The sequence below is a fragment of the Trichoderma camerunense genome (assembly GCF_050948025.1).
Source record: "Trichoderma camerunense strain CBS 138272 chromosome Unknown V8C40scaffold_8, whole genome shotgun sequence".
Lineage (NCBI taxonomy): Eukaryota > Fungi > Ascomycota > Sordariomycetes > Hypocreales > Hypocreaceae > Trichoderma > Trichoderma camerunense.
This window is the reverse complement of record NW_028145362.1, coordinates 372,595-396,722: the sequence shown is the minus strand read 5'-3', so window position 1 is coordinate 396,722 and position 24,128 is coordinate 372,595. Positions and strand designations below refer to the sequence as shown.

Genomic DNA, 24,128 nt, shown 5'->3' with positions numbered 1-24,128 from the left:
AGCTCGAAGCTCAATCACAGCAACACGGCAGATACCGCGTGGAGCCCCCGAAACACGGGCGTCCAGCCGTGACAAAGTACCTCCCAAGTACACAGCGCCATCTGCTCCAAAACTCCACCAAAAAAAGGAAGAAGCGCGCGCGACGGAAAGCCGAATATCTCCTTTTTGTGCATTCCATCTTTTACCACAAATTCCTTCCTTTTGCCGTCGAGAAAAACGGCCTGCATCACTTTGCCGTGTCGGCCTTTCAACGCTTTCCGAAGAGCCATTTTTACGGCAGATCACCGATGTAGGGCTCCGTCCAAGATACATAATTTAGAACATTCAATGCTATCTACCTTATTGCTGTAATTCCTTGATATCCGTATCAAAGCTGCCGCCCGGAATAGAGGGAAGAGAAGTGGCATCTATTACCGAGTGCCGGGAAGCCCGCGCCACGTCTTTCTTTTTCTCAGCTCCAGCGCCGGAATTACACACAGAAATTTACCTGCCGCCGCGGCATTTGGCGCAGTGGGAAAAAAGCCCGACAGCGCGCGGTGTTTCGCTGTCTTTGCGGTCTTCTGGGCTTTGTTCTTGGGCGAAAACGGATTCGCGGGACGTTCGCCGTCTCCCTCGTGGCCATTTTGGAGCCGCTTCGGCGATGATGACATAGTAAAGTCCGTCTTGGTTTCTTTTTTGCTTTTTACAGTATTTGCTATTTTGCTTGTGTAAACCTGCTTACATACGTGCATTCGAATCATTGCATTGGGCTCTTTTCTTCTTTTCTTTCCAGAGATGCCGCGAGAGACACCGAAAGCATTGGCCTTTCTTCTTCTTTCGTACTTCGTATCTGTCTGTATAATCGCGACTCGTCGGATTAATAAGCCGTAGCCATCTGCCGTGTTTCCCTTCTCGAAAGTATTTGAAAGCAAGGCAGAAGCAGTTACCAAATGACTTATTCATTACAATTTGATTCTACAGTAGGCACCTGGCACTCTACAAAGTGACGCGCACACACCAAAAAAAAGATACGGCGGGAAAATTACTTGGTCTGGTTATTACCCTGTTGGGAGGAGGAAGAGGAGCAGCAGCACCCAGCCTCTATCGAGCCCGTTTTTAGGCCTGTTTTTCTCCCCTTTTTTAACTTGACGCCGCCTAAGCCAAGGTGCTAGAAAAAAGAGGGCGAGTCAGTTGCTTGAGCTTGTGAATTTGTGAATTTGTGATCCTGGGTTTGGGGCGATTATTAATTCCCATGCGGGCTTGTCGAGGTTTTTGCCGTTTACGGGCAATGGCTGAGGAATCATGAGCATGAGCTGTACAAAGGCCAAGAGAAGTAGGGCAAAGAAAACACAAAGAAAGACGAGAATGAAAGAGGGCAGTAAAGATGCCCATCGCTGAGCAATCCAGTCGGTCGGGGATTTTGTCACTGCTGTCGGGAGTGGCGGAAGCGCCTCTTTTGATATTGATCAATCTTCGCCCCAGTTGGGCGCGCGTACGAGTAGGCTACATGTCCACGTACACGTTATCGTACACGTATAATTTGCACGACGGAATCGTGTTGTGATGAGTAATGGAATGGAATGGATGTAATGGTACTGTGCAAACGCGGTAACAGAACACAGCGTGTGTCGGCAGGTAAATGGCAGAACCATTATCCAGTATGGCTTAACATTCGGAGTTTCTTAGTTGCGAATGAAACTCCAAATGTCCGTCCGGTGAGACAGCGAAAAGCTCCGATGCGCTGCTGCTCTCCTTTGTTGCTCTGAGCTCTCCATCTGGGGGTTTTAAGTGTTTTATCAGAGATTAATGAATGAATTGATTGATTCAAAGAATAGAATGTATTCTCGATTTACTGTACAAAGAAAATAAGAGTAAGCTCAAGCTGTAATACCGATCTCGACGCCGTTCGGACGTCAACGTTTCCCTTCCCAGCAATCTCCGAAATACCCCCCCAGACTAACCCTCGGCGCGGCATCTTCCGCAACTCCTCCAACTCGCACAGCTTACTCGTGCATACACATGTACATTCTTGTCTCTTTTTTTCTTTTTCACTCTTCCTTCGATCTTGTTTACCCCTCAGGCTTTCTCATTTCCAGTTAGTATCCCCCCTCTCTTCCCACATGTTGGCTCAATACAACCATCATCATCCCCATCCAACTTCTCCAAGAACCCAAGCTTTCCTTAGTAGCTTTAGCAGCTTAGCTTCTTCTTTCTCCTCCCTTTTCGCGAAGCTTTGCATATGTCAAGGTTTCCAATATGGAGCACTCACATCTCATCTACCCACAATAAAAAACATGGCTCTTTATCCACACCTACCTTACTTCTGCCAAATCCTCGGCAAGGCTTTCGTCACGGAATCGGCAATTCGCTTCTCTTTCATCACCGCCCTCCGATGTCTCTGGAAAAGGTAACAGTGCTCCAATGACCAAACTTTTTGTCTCCTAGAAGGGAATTATACACACCCTTTCCATTATGTACTCGTACTGTAGCAAAGAAAGAAGATCTATTCTTTAATTCCCACCTTACTACCTCCAATATCCCCATATATAGAATTTCCACGCTTCACAATGACATCCATCTTCACCACCACCATCCCGAATCCATGTATAGGCTACAATCCCCAAAGAAGCAAGTTATATTCCCATATAGAAAGTAATAGCCTATCCACCCCCAAACCAACTCCTCATAATTCAATCCATGAGTGTCATGTCATCCTCCCCCCGCCCTATCAACAAGCCCTTCCTCGGCATAACACCAGCCCGAAAACCATCCCCATGCAAGACATCCAGTTGACACGGGGTTCCAAGACGCGCCGAACAATACATACACACGACTTCATTAAAAACGACACACGGCTTCATTGAAAACGGCACAAGGTACACGGCTGGTACTTTTCTCTCTCTCTTCTTGACCAGCTTTTTTCCAGCGAGATTCTCCACCCATGTTGAATAAGCATACAAATATCCCGGGTCCAGGTCGGCGTCTCTCGATATTCCATGATGCCAAGACCAGAATACAACCATCAAGTGCTCCATAGCATCTACTGGTACATGATTGTTCACAGTGGGCAGCATTCACGTGGCTTGAGCCGAGATGGCCAAGGCCTACTTACATGAACGCCGTCCAAATACGGAGTAGCCAAATCTACATCATGTAGTTGAGTATCAGCCCCTGGGACCTTCATCATCGTGTCACACAGAGTCTACGGAGAGCAATTGTGATAATCATGGCATAAAACATATTCAGCTACGGTCGTGCAATAGTGTCTATGGTCGTTGCGTCTATTCACAGAAAATGAGCACCGCCGTGCCTCCATATGTAAAATGAACCAAGAAGAGAGTTCCCTAAATGTCGGCGCTTGCGAGGGTCACCGTCGACGCCATCACCACAATCCGCATTGACGCGTTTCGACAGAGTCCCGCAGCCGTAAAAGAATCGAAATGCCCCCCGTTGCAAATCCAGCACATCGTCGGGCATTGTGCCAGCCCCATAGCGCCCCTTTACCAGCCTGGATCCGTCTGTGTACTCATCATATCGACGCCATGCACGTTGAAGTAGCCGAGAAGACCAATGAAAGAAGAAACTGAGAGCAGCCAAGGATGCTGTCCCTTAAAGTTTGTGGGAAAAGAAGAAGAAGCGAAGAAAATCAAGTCCAGATTGTCAAAATGACATCGCGTAAGATACAATGAGAAGCGAAAAAAAATTCGTTCAACGTTTCGAAAGTCCGAAACCCTAGCCACGCACATCTCAGCCTTCCCGGAGCCCGACCGCCATTGTGATGCTACGACCGAGTCCCTATAGAGTCTGCATGGACAGGAGAAAGTGGCAAGTGCCGGATGGTGGTTTTCCCTGTTACTATTTAGATAGTAACACCGGCGTGGCCCAGGGCAGGGAGAACGTTCTCAGCGTACTCGCCACCAAAGTTTCCTGTAAACATGAGTGTTAGTTTCATGCCGCCATCAGAGGGTCGACTTCTCAAGGGGGCTTACCTGGGGGACCGTAGTTGCAGACAGTGTACCAAGATGGCATAGAGAGGACGGTGCCAGCAGGGCACTTGGCGGTGTAGCATCCGACCTTGGTGGATGACTTCCAGACAAGCTGGGTGAAGTGGCCCCAAGCATCCAGGTTGGAGCCGGAGGGAGGGTTGTCAAGGCCGAAGAAGGTCCAGTTCTCCATCTCATCGTTGTACCACTGATCAGTGATACCACGGCGAGCAGACTCGAGCTGCAGGTCATCGATATCGCCAGTGGAGCCCCAGCTGGCAAGGTTCTGGCCGTAGCCACCACCGCCTTGGGTCCTATAATAAGGTTAGATTTTATATATCCTTTCCAGAATGTCCATTCCCAAATCATTGACTTACATGTCGTGAGCGAAAACGCAGCCCTCGGCAATCGTCTGGGCATATCCGGCAAGAGTAGTATCCCAAGCCAGATCGGGAGCAGAGTGGTTGGCACGGTGAATGTTGTGCTCGTTGACAACGATGGAGCTGTAGTCGTTTCCAGAGGCGGGAGCCGAAGCCGCAGGGGAGGAGGCAGCAGGCTTAGGGGAGGCAGCAGCAGGCTTAGGAGAAGGAGAAGGCGAAGGCGCAGGCTTGGGAGAAGGCTTGGCGACGACAACCTCGGGGGTCGGTGATGGTGACGGCTTGGGAGCCGGGGCGGGAGACTCGACGGGAACAATCACGGGCTTAGGAGCCGCGGCCGGTGCCGACGAAGCAGGAGCCGGCTGAGGAGCTGCCTGGGGAACAGACTGTGGGGTCACCGCAGGCTTGGGAGACGGGGAAGCCGGGGGAGGAGGAGGAGCATAGACGGGCTTGGGAGCCGGAGCTGCGGGCTGAGGAGAGGGAGTGGCGGCTGGCTGCTCAGAAACGTTCTGGACGAAAACTCCACCAGCGGTTGGCGTAGCAGCAGCAGCAGCAGCGCTCGCAGAGGGGTCGACGGTGACAGTGACAGTGACAATGTCAGTGACCCATTGGACCTCCAGAGCTCGCTTGTCGAGGGGCATGGCCGAGACCAGCAGGGCACCCGCGGCCAAAAGGACAGCGGAGTACTTCATTTTGAACGACAGAATAGTCTTTGCTTGGAGTTGTAGATGTCAAGTTGAACTTGCTAAGGAAATGGAGTTAGCTTTTTCTGGATTCTATACTCAACATGTGTTTCAAATGGAGACAATGGCTATTGAATATCCTCCGGATTTTGAAAGCATCAAACTGGATATATAGGGATCCGAAACAACAGCGATTCACAACGAGGCTGGTAAACGAGAGATCTTGTGCGTCATCCATGCGGCAGTACAATGCCAGAGGGCTGCTAAACTCCTCTGGAACGTGGTCTTGGGAGGATGAGGAATGTAGCAGACCCATGAGTCTGCCGTTGGAAACGGAACAATACCCCGCAACTCGACACCAGAGCTTAAAACAAATCTGAGGAATGGGCCAAGCATGGCAGTGCTGGGACAACGTGCAAACGGACACTTGCCCAGTTGCTCTGGAGACGAGGGAGAGCGATGGAGGTGGTCAAGAAAGTTGTCACATGTATGACGAGAGATGCAACTTGAGGACTGGTGACTTGACAAAGCCAATCATGATTTGTGATGGATATATATATGAACAAGGAGTGAGAATAAAGTTGTCGATCACTGCCTTACCTTTTGATGGACTTGATGGTATGGCGATCCAAATGAGAGATCTGGACGGTGGTCGAAGAGGGTTTATATTGGCTTGCGTCAGAACCAGTCTGGTGCAGCACTGCTTTCAAGGTTGAAGGAGAGTCGGAGGATCCGTGTGGTTGGACAACGGGCAGGGACTGAAGTCGTCTTGTTCGTGGAGCTTTTTGGAGGTTCCTCGAAGGAAAAGAGCGTGTTCAGTCGGCGGCTGGATGCACTCGACTTTGTGGATAGCGAAACTTTGAAAGAAGAACCGGATACCAGGCCGATAAATAACGAAGTGAATCAATCGGGTCTCAGAAAAAGGAGTGGAATGTGCCGTCGAGGACACGGTAAGGAGAGTTTGTTTAAAAAAGAGGGGAGGGAAGGGAAATGGCCAAGATTTCGCTCTCTAGGAGTGGAGGACAAGGAGAGGCGAGAAAGCGGCAGCGGCAGAAGGGCGACGTTAAAAAGGAACGAAGGTCAGTCAGTGGTGGGAACCCGCCGAATTGACAAGGAGTGGGCAAACGGGGGCAGCGTGTAGTGTGTAGAGAGTAGAGTAGAGATGGCAAAAAGAAGGTGGAGGAGGCTAGGCTAGGGGAGATGAAGCTGGGATTGCTCGAGTTTGCAGTGTTTCGAGATGCGCACGCCCCCGCCGCGACCAGGGGGGTGCCTACATTACGAGGTCAGGTACCCGTAGCGTTAGTGGAGAGAGGCAGCTGAGGCGCCCTGTAAATGGAGCTGCAGACGCTGAGCTGGAAGCCCAAGAGTGCCCAGCTACAGCACCTCTAATGCAGTACCTGACCTATTGATTCATTATTCCTTATCGCAGCATTGATACCCGACCTCTTTGATGCCGATACTGCACTTACACTGCAATGCATCGGATTCCTTCTCTCTGCACCTAAACAACGAGGGTCTCCCCGATATCCATGTACGAGCATATACGCATTGATCACCCGGTTGGCTATACGAAAATTATCCAAGACAAACAAAAAGTACCCCATGTGCGCGGGTTCCTGGAATCATGGGGCTGTTCCTGTTCCTGACGCTACGAAACAAGCCAAGTTGCTTAGCACTGCACTTTATTGCCAGCTTAGCCTAGTTGGGTAGCGCGGGGGTGACGGCCATGGCGTGGCTGTAGTAAAGAGCATCAAATTGAACACAACAAGCTTTGTACTCGTACTGCATCAGCATCAAAGTCTGTACAGCAAGTGTGTACAAGAACGAGAGCGATTTGATGCCAGCTTTTTCTACAGACTTCTAGTGTGACGCCTAAAGCTCTTGGTGGCAATACCGACAGGCACCTGTAGTGGTAGTAGAAGTACTAGGTAGTACTTGGCTGCCAGCTACCAGCAGCGGACGACTCCAAGGATCACCATCGTGAACCCGACCCTGATGAGTCCTATTCTAAGCTGAGTCTCTCTTTTCTTTTTCCAGCCGCCCATCAAAAAAGCCACCCGCAAGGGCTGAAAAGAAGCATTCTAGACCGCTGTCTCCGGCCCCGCGCTCATCTTGCACTGACAAGGCTCAAAATTAAAGCCACCAGCAATTACCGCCTTGGCCAAGCCCCAGCAGCCGGGATGAGGGACCGCCTAATCCAACCCTTCTCTTGACATCATATCTTGCGTCTTCTTGCTATTTCCACAATTGCAGCATTATATTTGCTTTTTTTACTGCACATAATCCTCGACGGTGTGGTATCCTCGCCGATTACGCACATCGTCAATGATATGTCTGAGATCGGATGCTCAGCCGCATTGGCGAGAGGAGAAAGAGAAAAAAGGTTCAGGTCATCAATGTCTCTCTGCCCGGGGGGGTCTCATGAACCCCCCTCCAAGCCAACGCCATCATGCCTCTGTGCAAGTGCAACTTCGTATTCCGTCCATGTATCGAGATTAGATGCGCCTAAACTAGACCCGGATCGCTACACGCAGTTGCTTCTTTGGTCGTTGGCCGAAGAATGCCTTCGAAACGCCTTGTTGGCGCGCTACTCTTGACTTGACACGCGCTTTTAAAAGCTTCAACCGTCTGTTGTCCTGAGGTTGTTTGGGCAGGGAGGCAAGAAGACATGTATCAATCAATATTACCTCAGTGTGCTGTATCATTATTCACGTACCATCTGGTGCTGCCCCCTTGATTTCCGACCCGCCATCTAGACTAACTACCGAACATTCTTCTGTTTCTTTTCCGTAATGTGATTTCTCTTTTTTTCAGCCCTGAATCGGCGCGATTATTCGCCGACTCCGTGTATCCCGAGGCTTGGGTTGAAAAGCTTGGCAGCTGCTTGCTTGAACTTTATGTGCAGTAGTCTCAATATGCAATAGCGATTGAATGACTTGAACTTAATTATTGAGAGGTGCTTATCCAGCTGCATTTTTCATTCACCGCCACCTCTTCCTCTTCAATGTGATCGAATCCTTTTGCCTATGTTATTACCTGACTCTAGGTATGCAGACAGGCCTAAACACTCATACGAGCAGCGTCGCTACCAACACCCCCCTCCCCTGCAGCTCATCCTTTTTCTCCCATGAAATGTTTCCCGCCTCTCACAGCGCTGTGCCTTGCAGCAGCTCACTCTGGCGCTTGGCTGCTGCAGGCTCTCTTTCGACTCTCCACCAACCAGCGCCGGCGTCTCCATCAAACAAGCTACAGGCGGCCTTGCGGGACTTTTATCCCTGAAACGGCACTAATCGCTCTGTATCACCCCCTACCTCATCTCCAGCGCTCTTTGTCAGCCTATCGAGGGCCTGCAATTGGGGGCTTTTGGTCACTGAGAATGGGGCCATTGTTTCTTGCTCGTAGATGCAGAGGAGTGATGAATGTCACTCATTTCAAGCAACCCTCGGCTCTCCTATACCGGGACGACTTGATGATTCCAGCTAGCAGCTTTACGGGGAAACTCGAAAATCAGATCATGGATGGTACACGCTGTGCCCAACGGCATCTGGTGCAAGTGCAAGTACCCCGTACGTGTGACGGGAGGAGGTATTCAATGGAACCAACATGGAATTCATCGCTCTACGGCCCGCGTCTTCCGTACATGTAGAGTCGCATTCATGCCCTACCAAGGAATCAATAGTGCCAGTCGCAGATCGCAATTGTCCAGATGCGGGGTGTGCCAAAGAGGCAAACACTGCGCTTGGCACTTGAATCTGCCATCCATTTGATCTGATCCTTACTACTTACTCGTACATTTACTCGTACAGAACACATCACATCCCATGTTGTCACGGGTATTCCTTCTTCTCGTCTTCTTCCAAGTTCCAACTTTCGTGCCCCCTGGTGTATGTAGTGACACTCTGGCGATCCGCCTCGTGCTCCGCAGTTCGTGCGCCGTCTCATCAAGCGCACGCTGTGGACGCTCACGAGGCCGACCGAGGCCCCAGCTCCGGATACACCAAACGGCCGCCCTTTTTTTTCCACGGTGTTTGTGCACGTACCTGTAAGAAGAAACCTGGAACATTGGATTGATGCCATGTCGCCCTTTTGCCGCCGACACTAGTACTCGTACTTCAAGTAGTGGTGTTGATGGGTGATTTATTGGCGGGGCATACTCCGTACTCTAGAGCACATGGCCGGAATCCAGCACGAGACATTTCATCCTTTGTTTCCCTTTCGCGTCTTCACAAAGCTCATTCCAACTCGGGCTTACGACTACCTACAAACCATTTATTTTCTCACTGCCCTCATCATTTCGGTACGTCGGCTCATCTTTTCTCTTTGATGGTCCCACAACCTTGATCGTGTGTATCCGCTCGATGCTAGCCGTGTGCCTATTTCCCATCCCCCCTGGGTGAATCAGATATACCAACTACCCCATCCCCCCATGGCGAGGCCGGGTCTAGTGTTGCTCGGAGGCATCGTCTTTCTCGTCCGGCGTCCGGGATAACTGGGGTCGAGACCCAACGGGCTTACTCGCGTGTCCCAAGATCAAGAATCCTTTAGGGGGTTTCCATCATGTCTTGCTGTACGAGTACATTGTGCCAGCCAGTCATTGACTGCCACGGTGCTACCTGCTTGGCACTTCGTATTTTTGACGCAGGATAATCGATGAGACTCGGCAGCACACGTGCAGGAATGCTAAACTTAATTGCAGCTATCGGATAACCATCCGCCTGGGTGACTAGATGCCGTACAGCTCCTCATCTCTTGGCGTCTCTGGTCAGATCCGAGGCGCGTATCGAACACTACCTCTGTAGCCTAAACCGACCTACACAAAGACGCCGTTTGCTTTTGCTTTACTTGATCCCGTACAGTAGAATGCATGTACACGTATGAGAGGCTCCACCAGCTGCACTCGTTTCCCCTTGCTGATTCCATGTATGAGCACATACCCGGTGAAGCTGGTAGACATACAACCTATTCCGCGGTACTAGTACAATTCCTGCTTCTTCCCTCGACGGATAACCGCTCAACAAAATCCCCTCAAAAAGTCATGTAATTAACATCGTGCCGCTACGCCTTACGTAACCCGTGAGCAAGATAATCAAAGGATCCCAGCAATTTCCATCCATCGTGGCCAAAGGTCAGCCTCCTAACAAGGTTGGCCCAGCTCTTCCAGAACATTGCCGGGACGGGCTCCAGAGCCCACACGCCTTTAATATCGATTCGATTCAAGGACAGCGGTACTTGGTGCTGCCGCTTTAATTTGTAGGAAACACAAGTACAATTTTGGTTCATGGTATGGATCCATTCCATTCCTTCTCACGCCATATCGGCGACTGAACGGCCAGATTCCGAGCTGCGGAACCTGCCCCAGCCCGCGGGCTTTCCGGGTCTGCACGCCGGCCGCGTTTGAAACATGCCGCCGGTTTCGTTTTCCAAGTTTTTTTTTTCTCTCTAAGGTTGTTTCTTGTTTGTTTGTGGGCTCTTTTGACGTGTCCTAGTCTGCGAGATGGAGATGCACATAAGCGCCGCTAGGCCTACGGGTACGCCTAAGTAAGTGACCTCCACCCCTTTTCTTTTCACGCCTAGCGACATGTGAGAGTAGTCTTGATTACACTGCAAACAGAGCTGAAGCTTTGGTGTTGCCTACGAGCAGTAGCTTGCTACTTCTGATTATATTTGTACAGATGAGCATGGTTGCTGTTGTAAAGAATGACAGTAGTCGTCAGGCAAATGTAAGTGGCTGCTGCGTTCAGTGATTTCTCTAGATGCATGCATGTAGTCTATAGTGAAAAGCATCGCCCTCGTCCATTCTTTCGTCGCAGCACAAGCTTAACCGGCGTCATGCGCGAAGCGCGTGGCTGAAACAGAGGCCCATCGCGAGTGTTTTTTTGTTTTTTTCCTTTCGATGAAAAGCTTTCTTTCCTGTTTTTATTTTCTTGGCCTTTCTCTGGGTCGGTTTTGTCTAGATGCTTCTTGTGGAACCTGGCGGTTTCATATGTCGCCATTTTTTTCTCTATAGTCTTCAACGTACGACGATGGATGCGTGCTGTGCTGTGCACTGTGTCCTGCTTGAGATTGATCGATTCCAAAGATATCCTTGCGTTGTCGAGTTACAAGCTGGATATTTGGTCAGAGTTGTGGAGAGGCTCTGAGAGACTTGGTTTGTAAGTTGGCGATATGAGCGTTCATAGCTATTAGCCAACCCTATAGCCCCGCGTATTTACTAGTACCCAGCATCTTCAGTCGTTTATAACTCTCAAATCCATCAACCATTGATGAGATTTTGTACTCTATTTGCTCTTGGGAATTATTTAGGTTCTCTGTCATGCAGTATTGTAGGGTAAGGTTGTTCGCACAATCCATACTAGAAAACCTACCTACCTATGTTATGGATGCCTCACGCCTCATTTAGTTTGAAGGGGGGTTTTTTTTCCATGTGAAAGACAAAGGTGTATCGATATTGATCTCTTCAGCCGTCTAGAATGCTGTCTCACATAAAATCTAGCCATCTCAGCCCTGCTGTCGCACGACATTTTCACATTTACTAGGTAAAGAGAACTCTATTAGTGTTGGAAAGTTGAGGCAGACATCCCACCTGCTGCCGAAACAATAATCTACTCCAAACAGTCAACTATCCTTCCCGCCTCCTCCAATTAACTGCATTTACATGCCAATATTGACTCAGCTGTCACTTCGCGAGTCTTACAGTCTAACGGATGGATAACCGTGTTCCAGAGGCAGGTTTCCGGCGCTTCACAAACTTGAACGAGATATATCTCATCTCAAAATGTCTCGGCATATTGCCTTAAGTCTACACGATGACGCTGGCAGTATACACAAGGTGTAAAACTCCATGGGAGAGCGAGGGGCCCCTCATTTTCAGTCGTTTTAAGCTGACTGCCTGTTGTGCAATGGTCCCTGATGCTCGGGGTTGGTGACGGCAGGATCGTGAGTTAGCATGTGAATGTGCAACTGCGCCATTGATGATGCAAAAGCCCGAGGCCCGGTCGACTGAAGAACTGAGTCGTGTAACACGTCAAGCTTTTTAACCTTCTATTTTGAGTGTTTGGCGGCCTCAATGTCTTTCCCTCAAACAGTCTGCCTCGTACTATTTTGCTCAGGGCCAAGCATTTTCCATATGCCTTGGCCCCTTGAAGCCCCTTCTACACAAGAATCACGACAGCACATGTTGCGTAGGAATCAAGTGGGAGTATTGTATGTAAGAGGTTGATGAGTTATTTTTGTTTCGTCTCAGGTGACTGCAATTGTACACGACACACATCTTCACCCCTCCATTCCAACCGTTCCCCTCCTCCCTCACTGTGAAGCCTCCGACTGTCCGGGGATGAAAGGCTTGCCATCACCAGGTCCAATCCTCACGTCAGCAAAGATCTGCTTCGGCCTCAGCTCAACAGGGGTGACGTTGGTGGGCTGATCGGGAATCTTCTTCTCCAGTTTCTAAAGCCGGGGCATGGTTAATAAATTATGGCGCATTGATGTTGACAAGAGATGTTGAGGGTAGACGTACCAAGTTATCGTAAACGCACTTGTTGAGCTTCCACTCGGCGGGACGGCACTGCCAGAGCTGCTGGTTTCGGTTGTCGAGGCACTCCCAGTGCTTGCGGAACTCGGCTAAGCAGTGTGTGTTGATGTCCTTGAGCCTGGATGACCTCAAACGTCAGTACCCCTCCTTTCCACGAACAAATGAACCCTCCCCACGGCCGAGCCCTCGGACCTAGATGTCCGGCTCCAATTCCTGCAATTCATCAAGCTGCTCAGAGACGCGGGAAAACGTACACACTCTGGGCGCAGCGGGTTACCCGTCGTCCCTCCTTCAAGCAGTTCAGCTCTCCCTTGCCGGGGTTCTCGGTCTTGCACTGCATGTAATCATCGTTGTAGTCGCGGCATCGTGCGCCGATGAAGAAGGAGGCCGACAGCAGAGGCGCAGAGGAGGCACCAATCTCCTGGACCTGGGGAATGTTGTCCGGGAGAGGCGTGGTGTCGATGAGCACCTGCTGGTGGAATCTGCCACATTGTTAGTTGCTGCCGTCGCGGGATGTCGCCAATGTGCCCTCAGGCCGACTCAATGACGTCGCTGCTGGATCTTGGAGGCCGGATCAACATACTGAGACCGTCGTGATGCCATGATTGCCGGGTGGTTCGATTGACCCTCTGTGAAGCTTGCGGTAGGATAATGGAGCTATGAGGTTCTTCCGACTGACGCTTAGTTGAAAGATTGTAGTTGCTGCAGCCAATCAGAGACGACCGGGGGGTCAGCAACCGTAGCCTTGTTGGTGTCTCTGAGGCGGCTGTCGAGGGTACATGGAGAGACTTGAAATCTACGAAAAATACTTAGCTTGCAGAGATCAGGTCTGTTGAAGCCGCTGAATTCTCGTCCTATAGCGCTAGACTTGCTGTAGTTTAGTAGGCATGCGTTTGCTGATTAAGAAGCTAGGTACTCTAGGTAGCTTCAAGTAGCGCCGTTCTTTGATTGGCTGACTCAGCCAAGAGAATTGCAAGTATCTCTTCATGGACACTGCTGTGCTCAGAGTCTTGGATTATTAGAGAATATCGCTTCAATATAAAATCATTTCCATTCTTAACTTATATTTCTCTGCCATTGTGTCTGTCATTTACGCCACGACTTAGTGGCGTGGCCATCAGAGCTGCATTTCGCGATTCTTCTCTGGAGACTGGCTGTGATTGGCTGGGCGGTGGACGAGGCTGACCTGCGCGGTACCTTGGTACCTCCTACTGAGCGCGACCCTGCAGCAATTTTGTAGCAAGTCAACAAAACTGCCCAGCGACGAGAAAAACATCCGCGCATCAACGACCACCCATCCAGCAATTCGCCGACCACAGCGCCTCCGACATTCGAGAAACGGCATTCCGCAATCCTTTGCGCCTTCATATTTTTTAACGAGGCTCCCGTGGGAGCTTTGCGGATTCCCTCACGACACTCGCTGGAGGAGCTGCGGTCTTCCTTTTCACCATGTCGCTGTTCGGACAACCAAAGCCTCTGAGCTCGGGAGGGTTCTTTGGCTCAGCCCAAACAGCCCAGCCCGCCCAACAGACGCAAGCATCCGGAAATATCTTTGGACAAACGCTGGGTGCAGGCCAACAGACCGCGCCGCTCGGAAACACGCTGCTTGCCCAGCCCCAGCAGACACAGCAGGTGCCCGCGCTGTCGCAGTCACAAGCCCAGCTTTCGAGCTCTCTATGGCAGCCTGGCCAAGAGACACCGCGTAAGTCTCGCATGCTCTAGGAAGCGCCCCGTCCTGTCCTTTGCTAATGCTGTGGTGATGTATACAGACCAGAAGCCGATTCTGGAACAGATGAAGCTCGTGACAGAGAAATGGGACCCTGCCAACCCTAGCTGCGTGTTCAAGCACTACTTCTACAACAAAGTCGATGAAGCACACATCCCCTTCTACAAGCCCCAACCGTTTGAAGATGATAGAGAATGGGAAGAGGCTCTGCAGAACAAACCCGCCCCTGGATTCATGCCTGTGTTGTGCGCAGGCTACACAGGCGTAGCGGACCGATTGAAGACGCAAAAGCGCGCCATTTCCGAGTTCAATACACGACTACACCAGATCAACGGCTGTCTGGATGCGCTGCTGCAGCGACACGAGTTGGAGACGGAAACCAGAGCCCTCGCTGCTAGAAGGCGGCAGACGATGATTTCCAACAGATGTCTGGCTTTGGCCGCCAAGGTGCAGATTCTTAGGAACAGGGGCTACGCTCTAAGCGGCGACGAAGATGATCTGAAAAGCAGACTACAGACGTTGGAGCGCGATGTGCAAGATCCAGCGGTTGGCGCCAGGGAGGAAGAGCTGTGGAGCAGACTGATTGTGCTGAGAGGATACTCTGAGAGGCTGAATAAGGAAATGGAGAAGCCTGCAGGAGAGAGCGAGGGGCTCGACGAGGAGACACAAACGAGGGCGAAGCGGGTAAGTTTTGATATAGCTTCAGCGAATCTTCACCATGACACTTGGTCGCTAACCCTAATGGTTCTAGGTATTGGAAGATTACGAGAAGCAACTACAGCATTTGAAAAAGGAGTTGGAGTCGCTGGGTGCAGACTATCAGGAGTGGGAAAAGAGCAGAAACCCGCCATCACGGTCCCGGTAAAAGCGCCTATCTGGATGTCCTAGGAGACTGTGTCGCGAGAAGGGAGGCTTCACCGAAGACATTGTAATGGTGTTAATTTGAAGATGCTTTTTATGTTTTGACGCAAATGGAGTCGGAATGTTGGCAGGCAATGGCAACAGCATTCGAATGCAATAGAATTGGGAGGTTTTTGAGTCGGGTTGTTTCCAGTGTTAAACTGTAGAAGCTGCAGGATTGGACAAATATCAAGACGGATCTGGAAGGCATGCAGAGTAGTCGTCTGCTATATGGATCTTAGTTTTTCTTTGCGCATAAGATTTTGCTCTTGATGGCTTTCAATTTTGAAAGCCAAATCCGTCACATGATAATGCCCCAGCAACTGTGGATTTTTATGTTTCTTTATTTTCTTCTATCGTCGCCTCGTTTCATTTTCGTGTCGTCTTTGGTAAATCAGGTTGAGCTTTCCTCTTCCCCTAATCAGCCTTGGGCGACCACTTCTATTGTACAGCGATTTTTGCCTTGGGCAGTGAGTGACCTGCTGGTTCCTGTGGCAGTGGTATATCAAACAGTTTTCGCCGGTCAGAAAACCGGCGCACTATCCGTCAATGGCAATGTACCGGAGTGGAAAGCATGTATGTATGTTACATGGAAACGTCTATATACGATTTTTTTTTTCCCTTGCCGGGTTTAGAAGATGCGGCTGATCATGTCGACGGCGAAGGGAGCTATTTCCGAGGTTAGCAATGGCGCAGACGAGGTAAGAAGAAGCATCCATCGACGAGAAAAATCGACCGTATCGTCTTTCTTTCCATGGCGCAGGCGCAAGACATACAGAGGTAGAGCATGAAGGCAGTTGCGGCGACCTGCTGGACGGTGAAGGTAGCTTCGGCCTCCATGGCGCGAATCTCCTCGGGCGACTGCTGCGGGGGGGCGACTGTGGACGCGAGGACGTCAGCATTGCATGCGGTTAAACTATCACATGGCGCACGAGAGGGCAGGCATATTTGTCAGGGATTGGGCGTGTGTACGTACATCCTCCAAACATGGTGATGATTTTTGTTTGTTGTTGTTTAGTCCAAGTGACGGATAGTTACGTAAAAGCTGGGCGATGTCGGGAGTGTGCTGGAAGAGTGGCCTAAGGCCTGAAGGAATGGAGGCAATACAGTGTGGTGGGTGCTGATCTAGGGACTACGTAGGTGGTAATGGGCCAATGCTACAGCAGTCGAGACAGGCTTTGGCAGGTATGGAGATAAGCAGATAAGGTACCCGACATGTAGGCAGCTTATTGCTCCGGTACTGCATTTATGCCTTAGGTACGGAGTACAGTAGCATTGATCAGTTACTACGAGTATGGACTACTAGGATTAGATACAGGTACATGTCATATCATGTCGTGTAGGGGCTGATTTGGTATTGATCCATTGGAGAAAAAAAAAAAAAAAAGCTCGAACCCGCCCGCGATCACAATTCATGAAAATCATCTTCCCCTCCACCCCCTCAGCGAATCACATGCATCCGCCCAGCGTCGGCCCGTGAATGGCCGATATCGTTGGCGCCAGGCTACACAGTAGCAGCAACGAACAATTCTCGAAAAGCCATCACCTAACCAAAACCTCTAGCTGCGCAAAAAACCCTCCAACTCGGGAGAAAGATTAAGCTCTAGCATCGATTTTTTTTTTAGTGGGCACGAGTCGTGGACACACTATGCTCCAAGCATCCAAGCCCTGGCCAGTTACTCCAACAGCCTGCGGAGTCGACTCCAGTATTACGGACCACCACAGCCGTGGAGGATGTTTGGATGTACCAACCAAGGCCTGGACGGGACCCTGAGCGACGGAAAGCGGGAAGTTATCAGGCAATTCATTGGCCTTTAGCTGCGATGTTCGGCTCTGGGGAAGCGAAAGAGGGAATGGGGAACGAAAATAACGAGGAAAGGAATTGGGGAAAAAAGAGCAAAAGGGAATAGGCCAAACGGCCCCTGTGCCTGGTGATACCTCGATGCGTTCGGCGCATTACTTACTGATACTACACAGATAAGATGGCTCTGATGCCCCGGCTCACGCTGCATCTTGATCCCATTGTCGGAGGAAAAGGGAACCTTGTTGCTTGTCTCATGCTCACCGTCTTCTCACTTTCTTACTATTCTCACCTGCTCTAGTCCTTTTTCTTCATCCATCGGACGTGGCCTGATTTCCCCCAACGATATAGGATCGCCTGTTCGACTCGCTGCCGGCGAGGGCTTCAACTTTTAGCGCTATCACGGGTGCCGGATTGCCCCACGAAAGTTCCGCCACGGCCTCTTGGACAGCCATTTACGGACCACGCAGGCGCCGTCATCTCATTTTTCTGGGGGGGAACTGATTAGAGCAAATCTTTATCGTCCGGGCGGCTTCGGTTTAATTTCTTTGCTTTTCCTCCCTCGTGTCGTTGGGCCTCCTTCTCTTCTTCCTTTCCTTTTTCTTTTCCTAGCCATTGAGGGAGACCTGTTGAATTCTTCTGGTTCCGTTGTTTTGCTCTTCTTCCCTTTCTTCACATAATCGTGGCGGCCATGGCCTCCAGGCTGCTTATCGCACGGGGGGCTTCCCTTCGCCCATCGCTGGCGCTGGCCCGACACGAAGCGAGGGTTTGCGCTCGCGGACAGGCTTCCCTTTTGTCCGTCCGCAACCTCACTTACACCACTCAGACGGCTGCCGATGTTCGCGCCGCAAGCCGGGATGGCAGAAGACCGCCTTTTGAGTCTCTGCAGGAGGACCCGGCTTACAAGGAAATGAGAGACATTCGTGCTGCCAACAAGCTGCCGTGGAAGGACTTCAGCGCTCGCCACATTGGACCTCGCGACGAGGAGATCCAGGAGATGCTCAAGGTTCTCGGTCCCGGTAACGAGACTCTGGATGCTTTCATTTCCCAGGTCATTCCTGCGGATGTTCTGGATCCGCCCAAGAAGACAATCCAGGCTCGCGTGTTTAGCGAATCTGGAATTGTCAAGGCCTTCAAGGCCATGAACTCGTCCAACGACGTCCGCACGTGGATGAACGGAGGTGGTTACTACCCCGTTGAGATCCCAGCCGTCATCAAGCGAAACGTCCTGGAGAACCCGGCTTGGTACACCAGCTACACTCCCTACCAGCCTGAGATCAGCCAGGGTCGTCTCGAGTCCCTCCTCAACTTCCAGACCATGATTTCTGACCTGACCGGCCTTCCCGTCGCCAATGCCAGTTTGCTTGACGAGGGAACTGCTGCCAGTGAGGCCATGACCATGTCTCTGACCAGTCTCTCGTCCTCGAGGCAGAAGCGACCCGGAAAGACGTATGTGGTTTCTCACTTGGTGCACGACGCTACCATCAGGGTCATGCATGGCCGCGCCGAAGGATTTGGAATTCACATTCAGGTCCTGGATCTGGGTGCTCCAGATGCCCAGAAGAAGATCAAGGCTCTCGGCGATGACTTGATTGGTGTCATGGTTCAATATCCCGACTCAAACGGAGGTGTTTTTGACTTCCGGGAGCTGGCCGAGCTTGCTCATGCGCAGGGCACTCTGCTGAGTGCCGCCACCGATCTCTCTAACCTGACTCTCCTCACTCCTCCTGGCGAGTGGGGTGCTGATATTGCTTTCGGAAATGCTCAGCGATTTGGTGTTCCCTTGGGCTATGGTGGTCCTCACGCCGCCTTCATGGCTGTTCAGGAGGGTAGCAAGCGGCGACTCCCCGGCCGCTTGATTGGTGTTTCTAGGGATCGTCGCGGAGACCGAGCCCTCCGTTTGGCTCTGCAGACCCGTGAGCAGCACATTCGACGAGAAAAGGCCACCAGCAATGTTTGCACTGCCCAGGCTCTTCTGGCCAACATGTCAGCCATGTATGCTATTTATCACGGCCCCGAGCAGCTCAAGGAGATGGCCGTCAACAACCTCCGCCACGCCCGCATGATTCAGGCTGCCGCCCAGCACTACGGCTTGAATGTCTCATCCCGCTCCGTTGACGCCGACGGCAAGGTTCTCTCCGACACCGTCTCCCTCTACTTCGACGAGCCTGTTGTTTGCCGGGCTCTGCGCCGTGAGCTGATGGATCAAGGCATCAGCAGCGGCAAGGCCTGGTCTCCCAACGAGCTTGTCCTGGCTGTTCCCACCACTTTCACTCTCAAGCTGTTTGTTCGCATCGTCAAGGCTTTCCAGACCGTTGCCTACAAGAACCACAGCGACGCCGACCTCGATGTCTCCAACAAGTGTTGGAAGGAAGGGTTCGCGCAGTCATCCGAGGAGCTCGTCAAGAGCCTGCCCGATTCTGTTCGCCGAGAGTCCAAGTTCCTGACTCACCCCGTTTTCAACTCCCACCACAGCGAGACTGAGATGCTGCGTTACATGCACCACCTCCAGTCCAAGGATCTGTCCCTGGTTCACTCCATGATTCCCCTCGGATCTTGCACAATGAAGCTCAACGGTACCACTCAGATGGAGCTCATTGGCACAGAAACCACCGCCAACATCCACCCTCACGCACCCCACAGCTGCGTCAAGGGTTACCAGAGGCTCTTTGACGCTACCTCTGCTCAGCTGGCTGCCCTGACTGGCATGGATGCTACTTCTCTGCAGCCCAACTCCGGTGCTCAAGGTGAGTTTGCCGGTCTCCGGGCCATTCGCAAATATCACGAGCAGCAGCCCGGCAACAAGCGCGACATCTGCTTGATTCCCGTTTCCGCCCACGGTACCAACCCCGCGTCCGCCGCCATGGTCGGCATGCGCGTTGTCCCCATCAAGTGTGACACCAAGACCGGCAACCTCGACTTGGAGGATCTCGAAGCCAAGTGCAAGAAGCACGCTTCTGAGCTGGGCGCCATCATGATCACCTACCCCAGCACATACGGTGTCTTTGAGCCCCAGGTCCGAAAGGTCTGCGACATTGTTCACCAGTATGGTGGTCTCGTCTACATGGACGGTGCCAACATGAACGCCCAGATCGGACTCACTTCCCCTGGCGCTCTTGGCGCTGATGTCTGCCACTTGAACTTGCACAAGACCTTCTGTATCCCTCACGGCGGTGGCGGCCCTGGCATTGGTCCCATCTGCGTCAAGAAGCACCTCGTCCCTTACCTCCCCCACAAGAGCACCCAGACACCCGTCTCCAGCGCCTCCTTTGGCAGTGCTAGCATTGTCCCCATCAGCTGGGCTTACATCTCCACCATGGGCGACGAGGGTCTGCGCAAGGCCACCACTGTTGCTCTTCTCAACGCCAACTACATCCTGGCCCGCCTCAAGGACCACTACCCCATCCTCTACACCAACGACCAGGGCCGTTGCGCTCACGAGTTCATCGTCGACGCCCGCCCCTTCCAGAAGACCGCCGGCATCGAGGCCATCGATATCGCCAAGCGTCTCCAGGACTACGGTTTCCACGCTCCTACTATGAGCTGGCCTGTGCCCAACACCCTCATGATTGAGCCCACCGAGAGTGAGAGCAAGGAGGAGCTGGATCGCTTCATCGATGCCATGATTAGCATCCGCAATGAGATTCGGGAAATTGAGGAGGGCAAGCAGCCCAAGGAGGGCAATGTGCTGAAGAACGCCCCGCACCCGCAGAGAGACTTGATCCTCGGCGATGCGGAGGGCAAGTGGGACAGACCTTATTCTCGGGAGAAGGCGGCTTACCCGCTGCCGTATCTTCTTGAGAAGAAGTTCTGGCCGACAATTGGCCGTGTAGACGATACATATGGCGATACCAACCTGTTCTGCACATGCCCTCCTGTCGAGGACACCACCGGCTCTGCTTAAATCAACAGACACGACTCTATGACGGGGGAGAACTCCCGCCACCACCGTCATTTTTCTTCATTCAAAACATTCCAGCATCATTCATTCAGTAAATATCACGACATAATTATACTTTTTTGCCCAAAAGTAATCCCTTCAGGGGATTTCTTCAAAATGGGTAAACAAACAAACTAAAACACAGGGACACAAAAGGAGGGGAACCAAACATTTCAACATGGTTTTTATTATATATAAAAACGAATCGGCGCATAGCGGGGTTAAAAGAGAGAAAAAATGAGAAAGATCGAAAGAAGATACAATTTTTATGGTTTTTATTTTTATGGTTATGAAAGCGCCGGCTAATCTCAACATTGGGAAAGGGATGATATGAGAGAATCTGCAATTTTTTTGTCTTTTACTTTTTGCTTTTGATCTAGTCTTGACTTGAGATTAGGGGGGTTTTCTTAGATGGGTTGTTTCAACAAGATGTCATTGGACATAAAGATTGAGTCAAGTGTGACAGAGTGCGTGATGCTCTCTGCGGCTTGACCAACAATACCAATACAAATTTATATATTGGGCAATCATACTTCAGTCGTCGGTGAACTGTGTGTAGACGTCAGCTGACAAGGAGAGAAATCAAAAATTATCATTACATGCTACAAATATATCCATCGTGTTTATGGGTAGCCAAAGTCCACAGTTAACAAAACCCCTGAATCCAAACATCGTCATATTCGCCCATTTTCCGCTTTTTTAATATCGATGCAACACCAGCTAAAGTCCCGTGGGGTACCAGCTGGCGATTAATACAAAATTCTTCACATTGCCAAATGCCCGATATATGCTTACACAACCACATTTCCAAATCTCACTCTTGTACATCGTCAGAAGGTATAATCACTCTCACGGAACGCCCTAATTTACTGGCGATGACGGCCCTTTGGTCTCTCGGGTCTGATAGCGTGACAAGCGTCCTGTCAGAACCTATACTTGTGGGGCTTTGAAGACTTTGCTCTGATAAACTGATAGGGGATATGAGGACTTGATCGGATGCTCTCGTTGTAGTTGAGACCAGTGTTGCGTCGGAATTCTTCCTGCTCGGAGATGATAGTAGAAGGGATCCTGAGGCTGATTGTGTCAAGAGCCAAATGTGCGGCTTCCTGGCTTCATCTGGGTCATCAAAACTTTGTATAGTGAGGACAGTATCGACAGAGGGATGCCTCTCCGCATCCCCAAGGAGAAGCTTCTGGCTTGATTTATCGTTTTCGAGATCTTTTCCCTTGCTTTTCTCTCTCTCGCGTCTCGCCTTTCTGCGGCGTCGATATACGATACAGGTGGTGAGTCCCAAGGTATACACTGCGAGCAATACAATAATGGGAATAACGATAGGTGCGGCCCAATGAGGTGAATGTCGAGGCTGTATCCATGTTCAATTTTCGGCGCTCTAGGAGAATCAAGACTATCGGGAAGCTTACAGTTTCTTTTAGTCTCCAAGGCGGAGACGTCGTCCAATTTGCGCGAGCATCTCGAGAGGATGAGAGCCATAGAGTATATAATTCATCATCCAAGTGGTTTGGTGTCCACAAGCACGTTGCATTTTCATTGTTCATGCTGCCTAAAAAGCTGTGAGGACTTGTCGATATCGCCTAGTTCAATGAGACCATAATACACACCTGTCAGATTTGATACCAGCTCGTATGCAATAACGCCATCTTTGGGATATGTAATCTTGAACAGCCCAAGCTCTGGAGCTCCATCCAGTGACTCGTTCCATTGGATGGTGAATGGATGGTCGTTTGAGATGCTATCGTTCCACTCTTCATTTAGAAAGCGCAGACCGATACCCTCGGTGGCGGGGCCGGTGAGGTTATCGAGTCCGTGGCTCATTCTGTAAGCTTGTTATGACCATGTCGGGGAAAGACGACTTTCGCGAATACTTTGAAGAGCCTAGGAGGATGTGTAGCTGAAGATGAAGAGTATAGTCAAGCCCTGTTATTCAGCGGGAACAAGTCCGACACTCAAAGCTGGGGCTGGCTGGAACATAATAACTGGAGAACACAGGAAACCCGGCATTAAGTAGTGATTTTCATTGCTGCGGGCGCCTGAAAGGTAGCAGTGAGAGAATGGCTGGCAGACAAGACGTCTCAGTCGGCAAGGGAGAGTTACTGTACATTTAGTCATAGAATTGGGGTGTCAAGCGTCGAGAGAGGGGGTGTGCCAACTGAGAACGGCGTCGCCGGACCGGGTGGTATCGTGAGATTAGAAAGAGTAGAGATGGGAGCACACAGATTGGGCAGTGCAAGGCGCTCCTCTGGTTGGGCAAGGTCACGATGGTATCTCATCGCCTATTAGCTCCATTCAAAGGGACACGGGTCATTTCACGATGGCTTCGCTGGCATGCGTAACCAGAGTCATTAGCATATGTGCCGCAAATTTCTAGGGGGCTCGGGTTAGTTGTATTGTTATTGAACCAAGCCTGGGAAGTCGAGGTATCGTGTATGGACTTACACGATGGATACCAACGACACCTTCCACACGGCAACAATTGAAACGGCCTTTAGAAGCATTGGAACAGGAGAATGGAAAGATTTTGAGCCGGATAGGAAGCGGTACTAAGCCGTAGAATCTTGCCGATGCAGACTGACCCACAGCTAGAGCCGAAGATCGAGATGCTATATTCAGCATCTAGCTTCCAATTATAAAGATCATCGCCATCCTGCGTCAGGATGAACAATGAGTTGCCGAGAGGCGGGCGAGCGGGTTGTCGAACAAACGGCCCAAGAGTGACCGGACTTTGGCAGCTTGGGGCGAGGCTTGAACCCGTTGTGGCGGTTGCTTGAGAGCGCGTGAGGGCAAATACGATGACTTGGTATGAGGCGACATTCCAAAGCGATTAGGCGCAGGCTTGAGGGCGAGACATGGCGAATCAAGACGAGCTGTATTAGGGGGTGCGAGAAGCCAAAGGAGGGGAGCTGGGCAGAGCAAGGCAGAAGTTGAAGAGGTTTGAGTTTCTGAGCAAACCAGCTGGTTCTAGATCTGGGAAGTTCCCGATAAGTCAAGCTCACGTGTTGGCACAGTCTTCAGCACCTTCCCTCGCAGTTCGGTTGTTGGTATCGAGGCAAGCACTACCCCACAGCACCGAGATGCGCCTGCCGGAGCACGGCAGAGCTGGTGTGGGGCAGTTGCTAGTCGGCAGGTGCAGCATGTGCTTGCCTTTTAGTCTATGGCGGGGCGCAAGGCCTGTCACAAGTAGGGACATACT

General features: G+C 51.1%; 6 protein-coding genes across 6 annotated transcripts; 2 read left to right on the top strand and 4 right to left on the bottom strand.

Annotated features, from left to right (window-relative positions):
* Window positions 1-3,838: 3,838 nt before the first annotated feature.
* Window positions 3,839-5,031, bottom strand: V8C40DRAFT_265349 (CAP domain-containing protein; the record flags this gene model as incomplete). Its single annotated transcript, XM_083219645.1, has 3 exons — window positions 3,839-3,906; window positions 3,969-4,276; window positions 4,340-5,031. 3 exons carry the CDS (start codon window positions 5,029-5,031, stop codon window positions 3,839-3,841), a joined length of 1,068 nt encoding a protein of 355 aa, XP_083073520.1.
* Window positions 5,032-12,234: 7,203 nt separating this feature from the next.
* V8C40DRAFT_243744 (coiled-coil-helix-coiled-coil-helix domain-containing protein) lies at window positions 12,235-13,283 on the bottom strand. The gene is made up of 4 exons (XM_083215504.1): window positions 13,137-13,283; window positions 12,808-13,035; window positions 12,539-12,671; window positions 12,235-12,468 (listed from the first exon to the last, which is right to left on the bottom strand). Exons 1-4 carry the CDS (start codon window positions 13,154-13,156, stop codon window positions 12,328-12,330), a joined length of 522 nt encoding a protein of 173 aa, XP_083073519.1. The 5' UTR covers window positions 13,157-13,283; the 3' UTR covers window positions 12,235-12,327.
* A 519-nt stretch (window positions 13,284-13,802) lies between these two features.
* On the top strand, window positions 13,803-15,578 carry V8C40DRAFT_243743 (nucleoporin complex subunit 54-domain-containing protein). Its single transcript, XM_083215503.1, has 3 exons — window positions 13,803-14,255; window positions 14,323-14,963; window positions 15,031-15,578. Exons 1-3 carry the CDS (start codon window positions 14,003-14,005, stop codon window positions 15,142-15,144), a joined length of 1,008 nt encoding a protein of 335 aa, XP_083073518.1. The 5' UTR covers window positions 13,803-14,002; the 3' UTR covers window positions 15,145-15,578.
* V8C40DRAFT_212009 (mitochondrial outer membrane translocase complex, subunit Tom5) lies at window positions 15,310-16,535 on the bottom strand. The gene is made up of 3 exons (XM_083212118.1): window positions 16,156-16,535; window positions 15,956-16,057; window positions 15,310-15,848 (listed from the first exon to the last, which is right to left on the bottom strand). Exons 1-3 carry the CDS (start codon window positions 16,166-16,168, stop codon window positions 15,811-15,813), a joined length of 153 nt encoding a protein of 50 aa, XP_083073517.1. The 5' UTR covers window positions 16,169-16,535; the 3' UTR covers window positions 15,310-15,810.
* Window positions 16,536-17,671: 1,136 nt separating this feature from the next.
* Window positions 17,672-21,541, top strand: V8C40DRAFT_287042 (glycine decarboxylase subunit P; the record flags this gene model as incomplete). Its single annotated transcript, XM_083222632.1, has 2 exons — window positions 17,672-17,746; window positions 17,930-21,541. 2 exons carry the CDS (start codon window positions 17,672-17,674, stop codon window positions 20,882-20,884), a joined length of 3,030 nt encoding a protein of 1,009 aa, XP_083073516.1. The 3' UTR covers window positions 20,885-21,541.
* Window position 21,542: 1 nt separating this feature from the next.
* V8C40DRAFT_212003 (uncharacterized protein) lies at window positions 21,543-23,027 on the bottom strand. The gene is made up of 3 exons (XM_083212117.1): window positions 22,540-23,027; window positions 22,342-22,481; window positions 21,543-22,283 (listed from the first exon to the last, which is right to left on the bottom strand). Exons 1-3 carry the CDS (start codon window positions 22,751-22,753, stop codon window positions 21,735-21,737), a joined length of 903 nt encoding a protein of 300 aa, XP_083073515.1. The 5' UTR covers window positions 22,754-23,027; the 3' UTR covers window positions 21,543-21,734.
* Window positions 23,028-24,128: the final 1,101 nt, after the last annotated feature.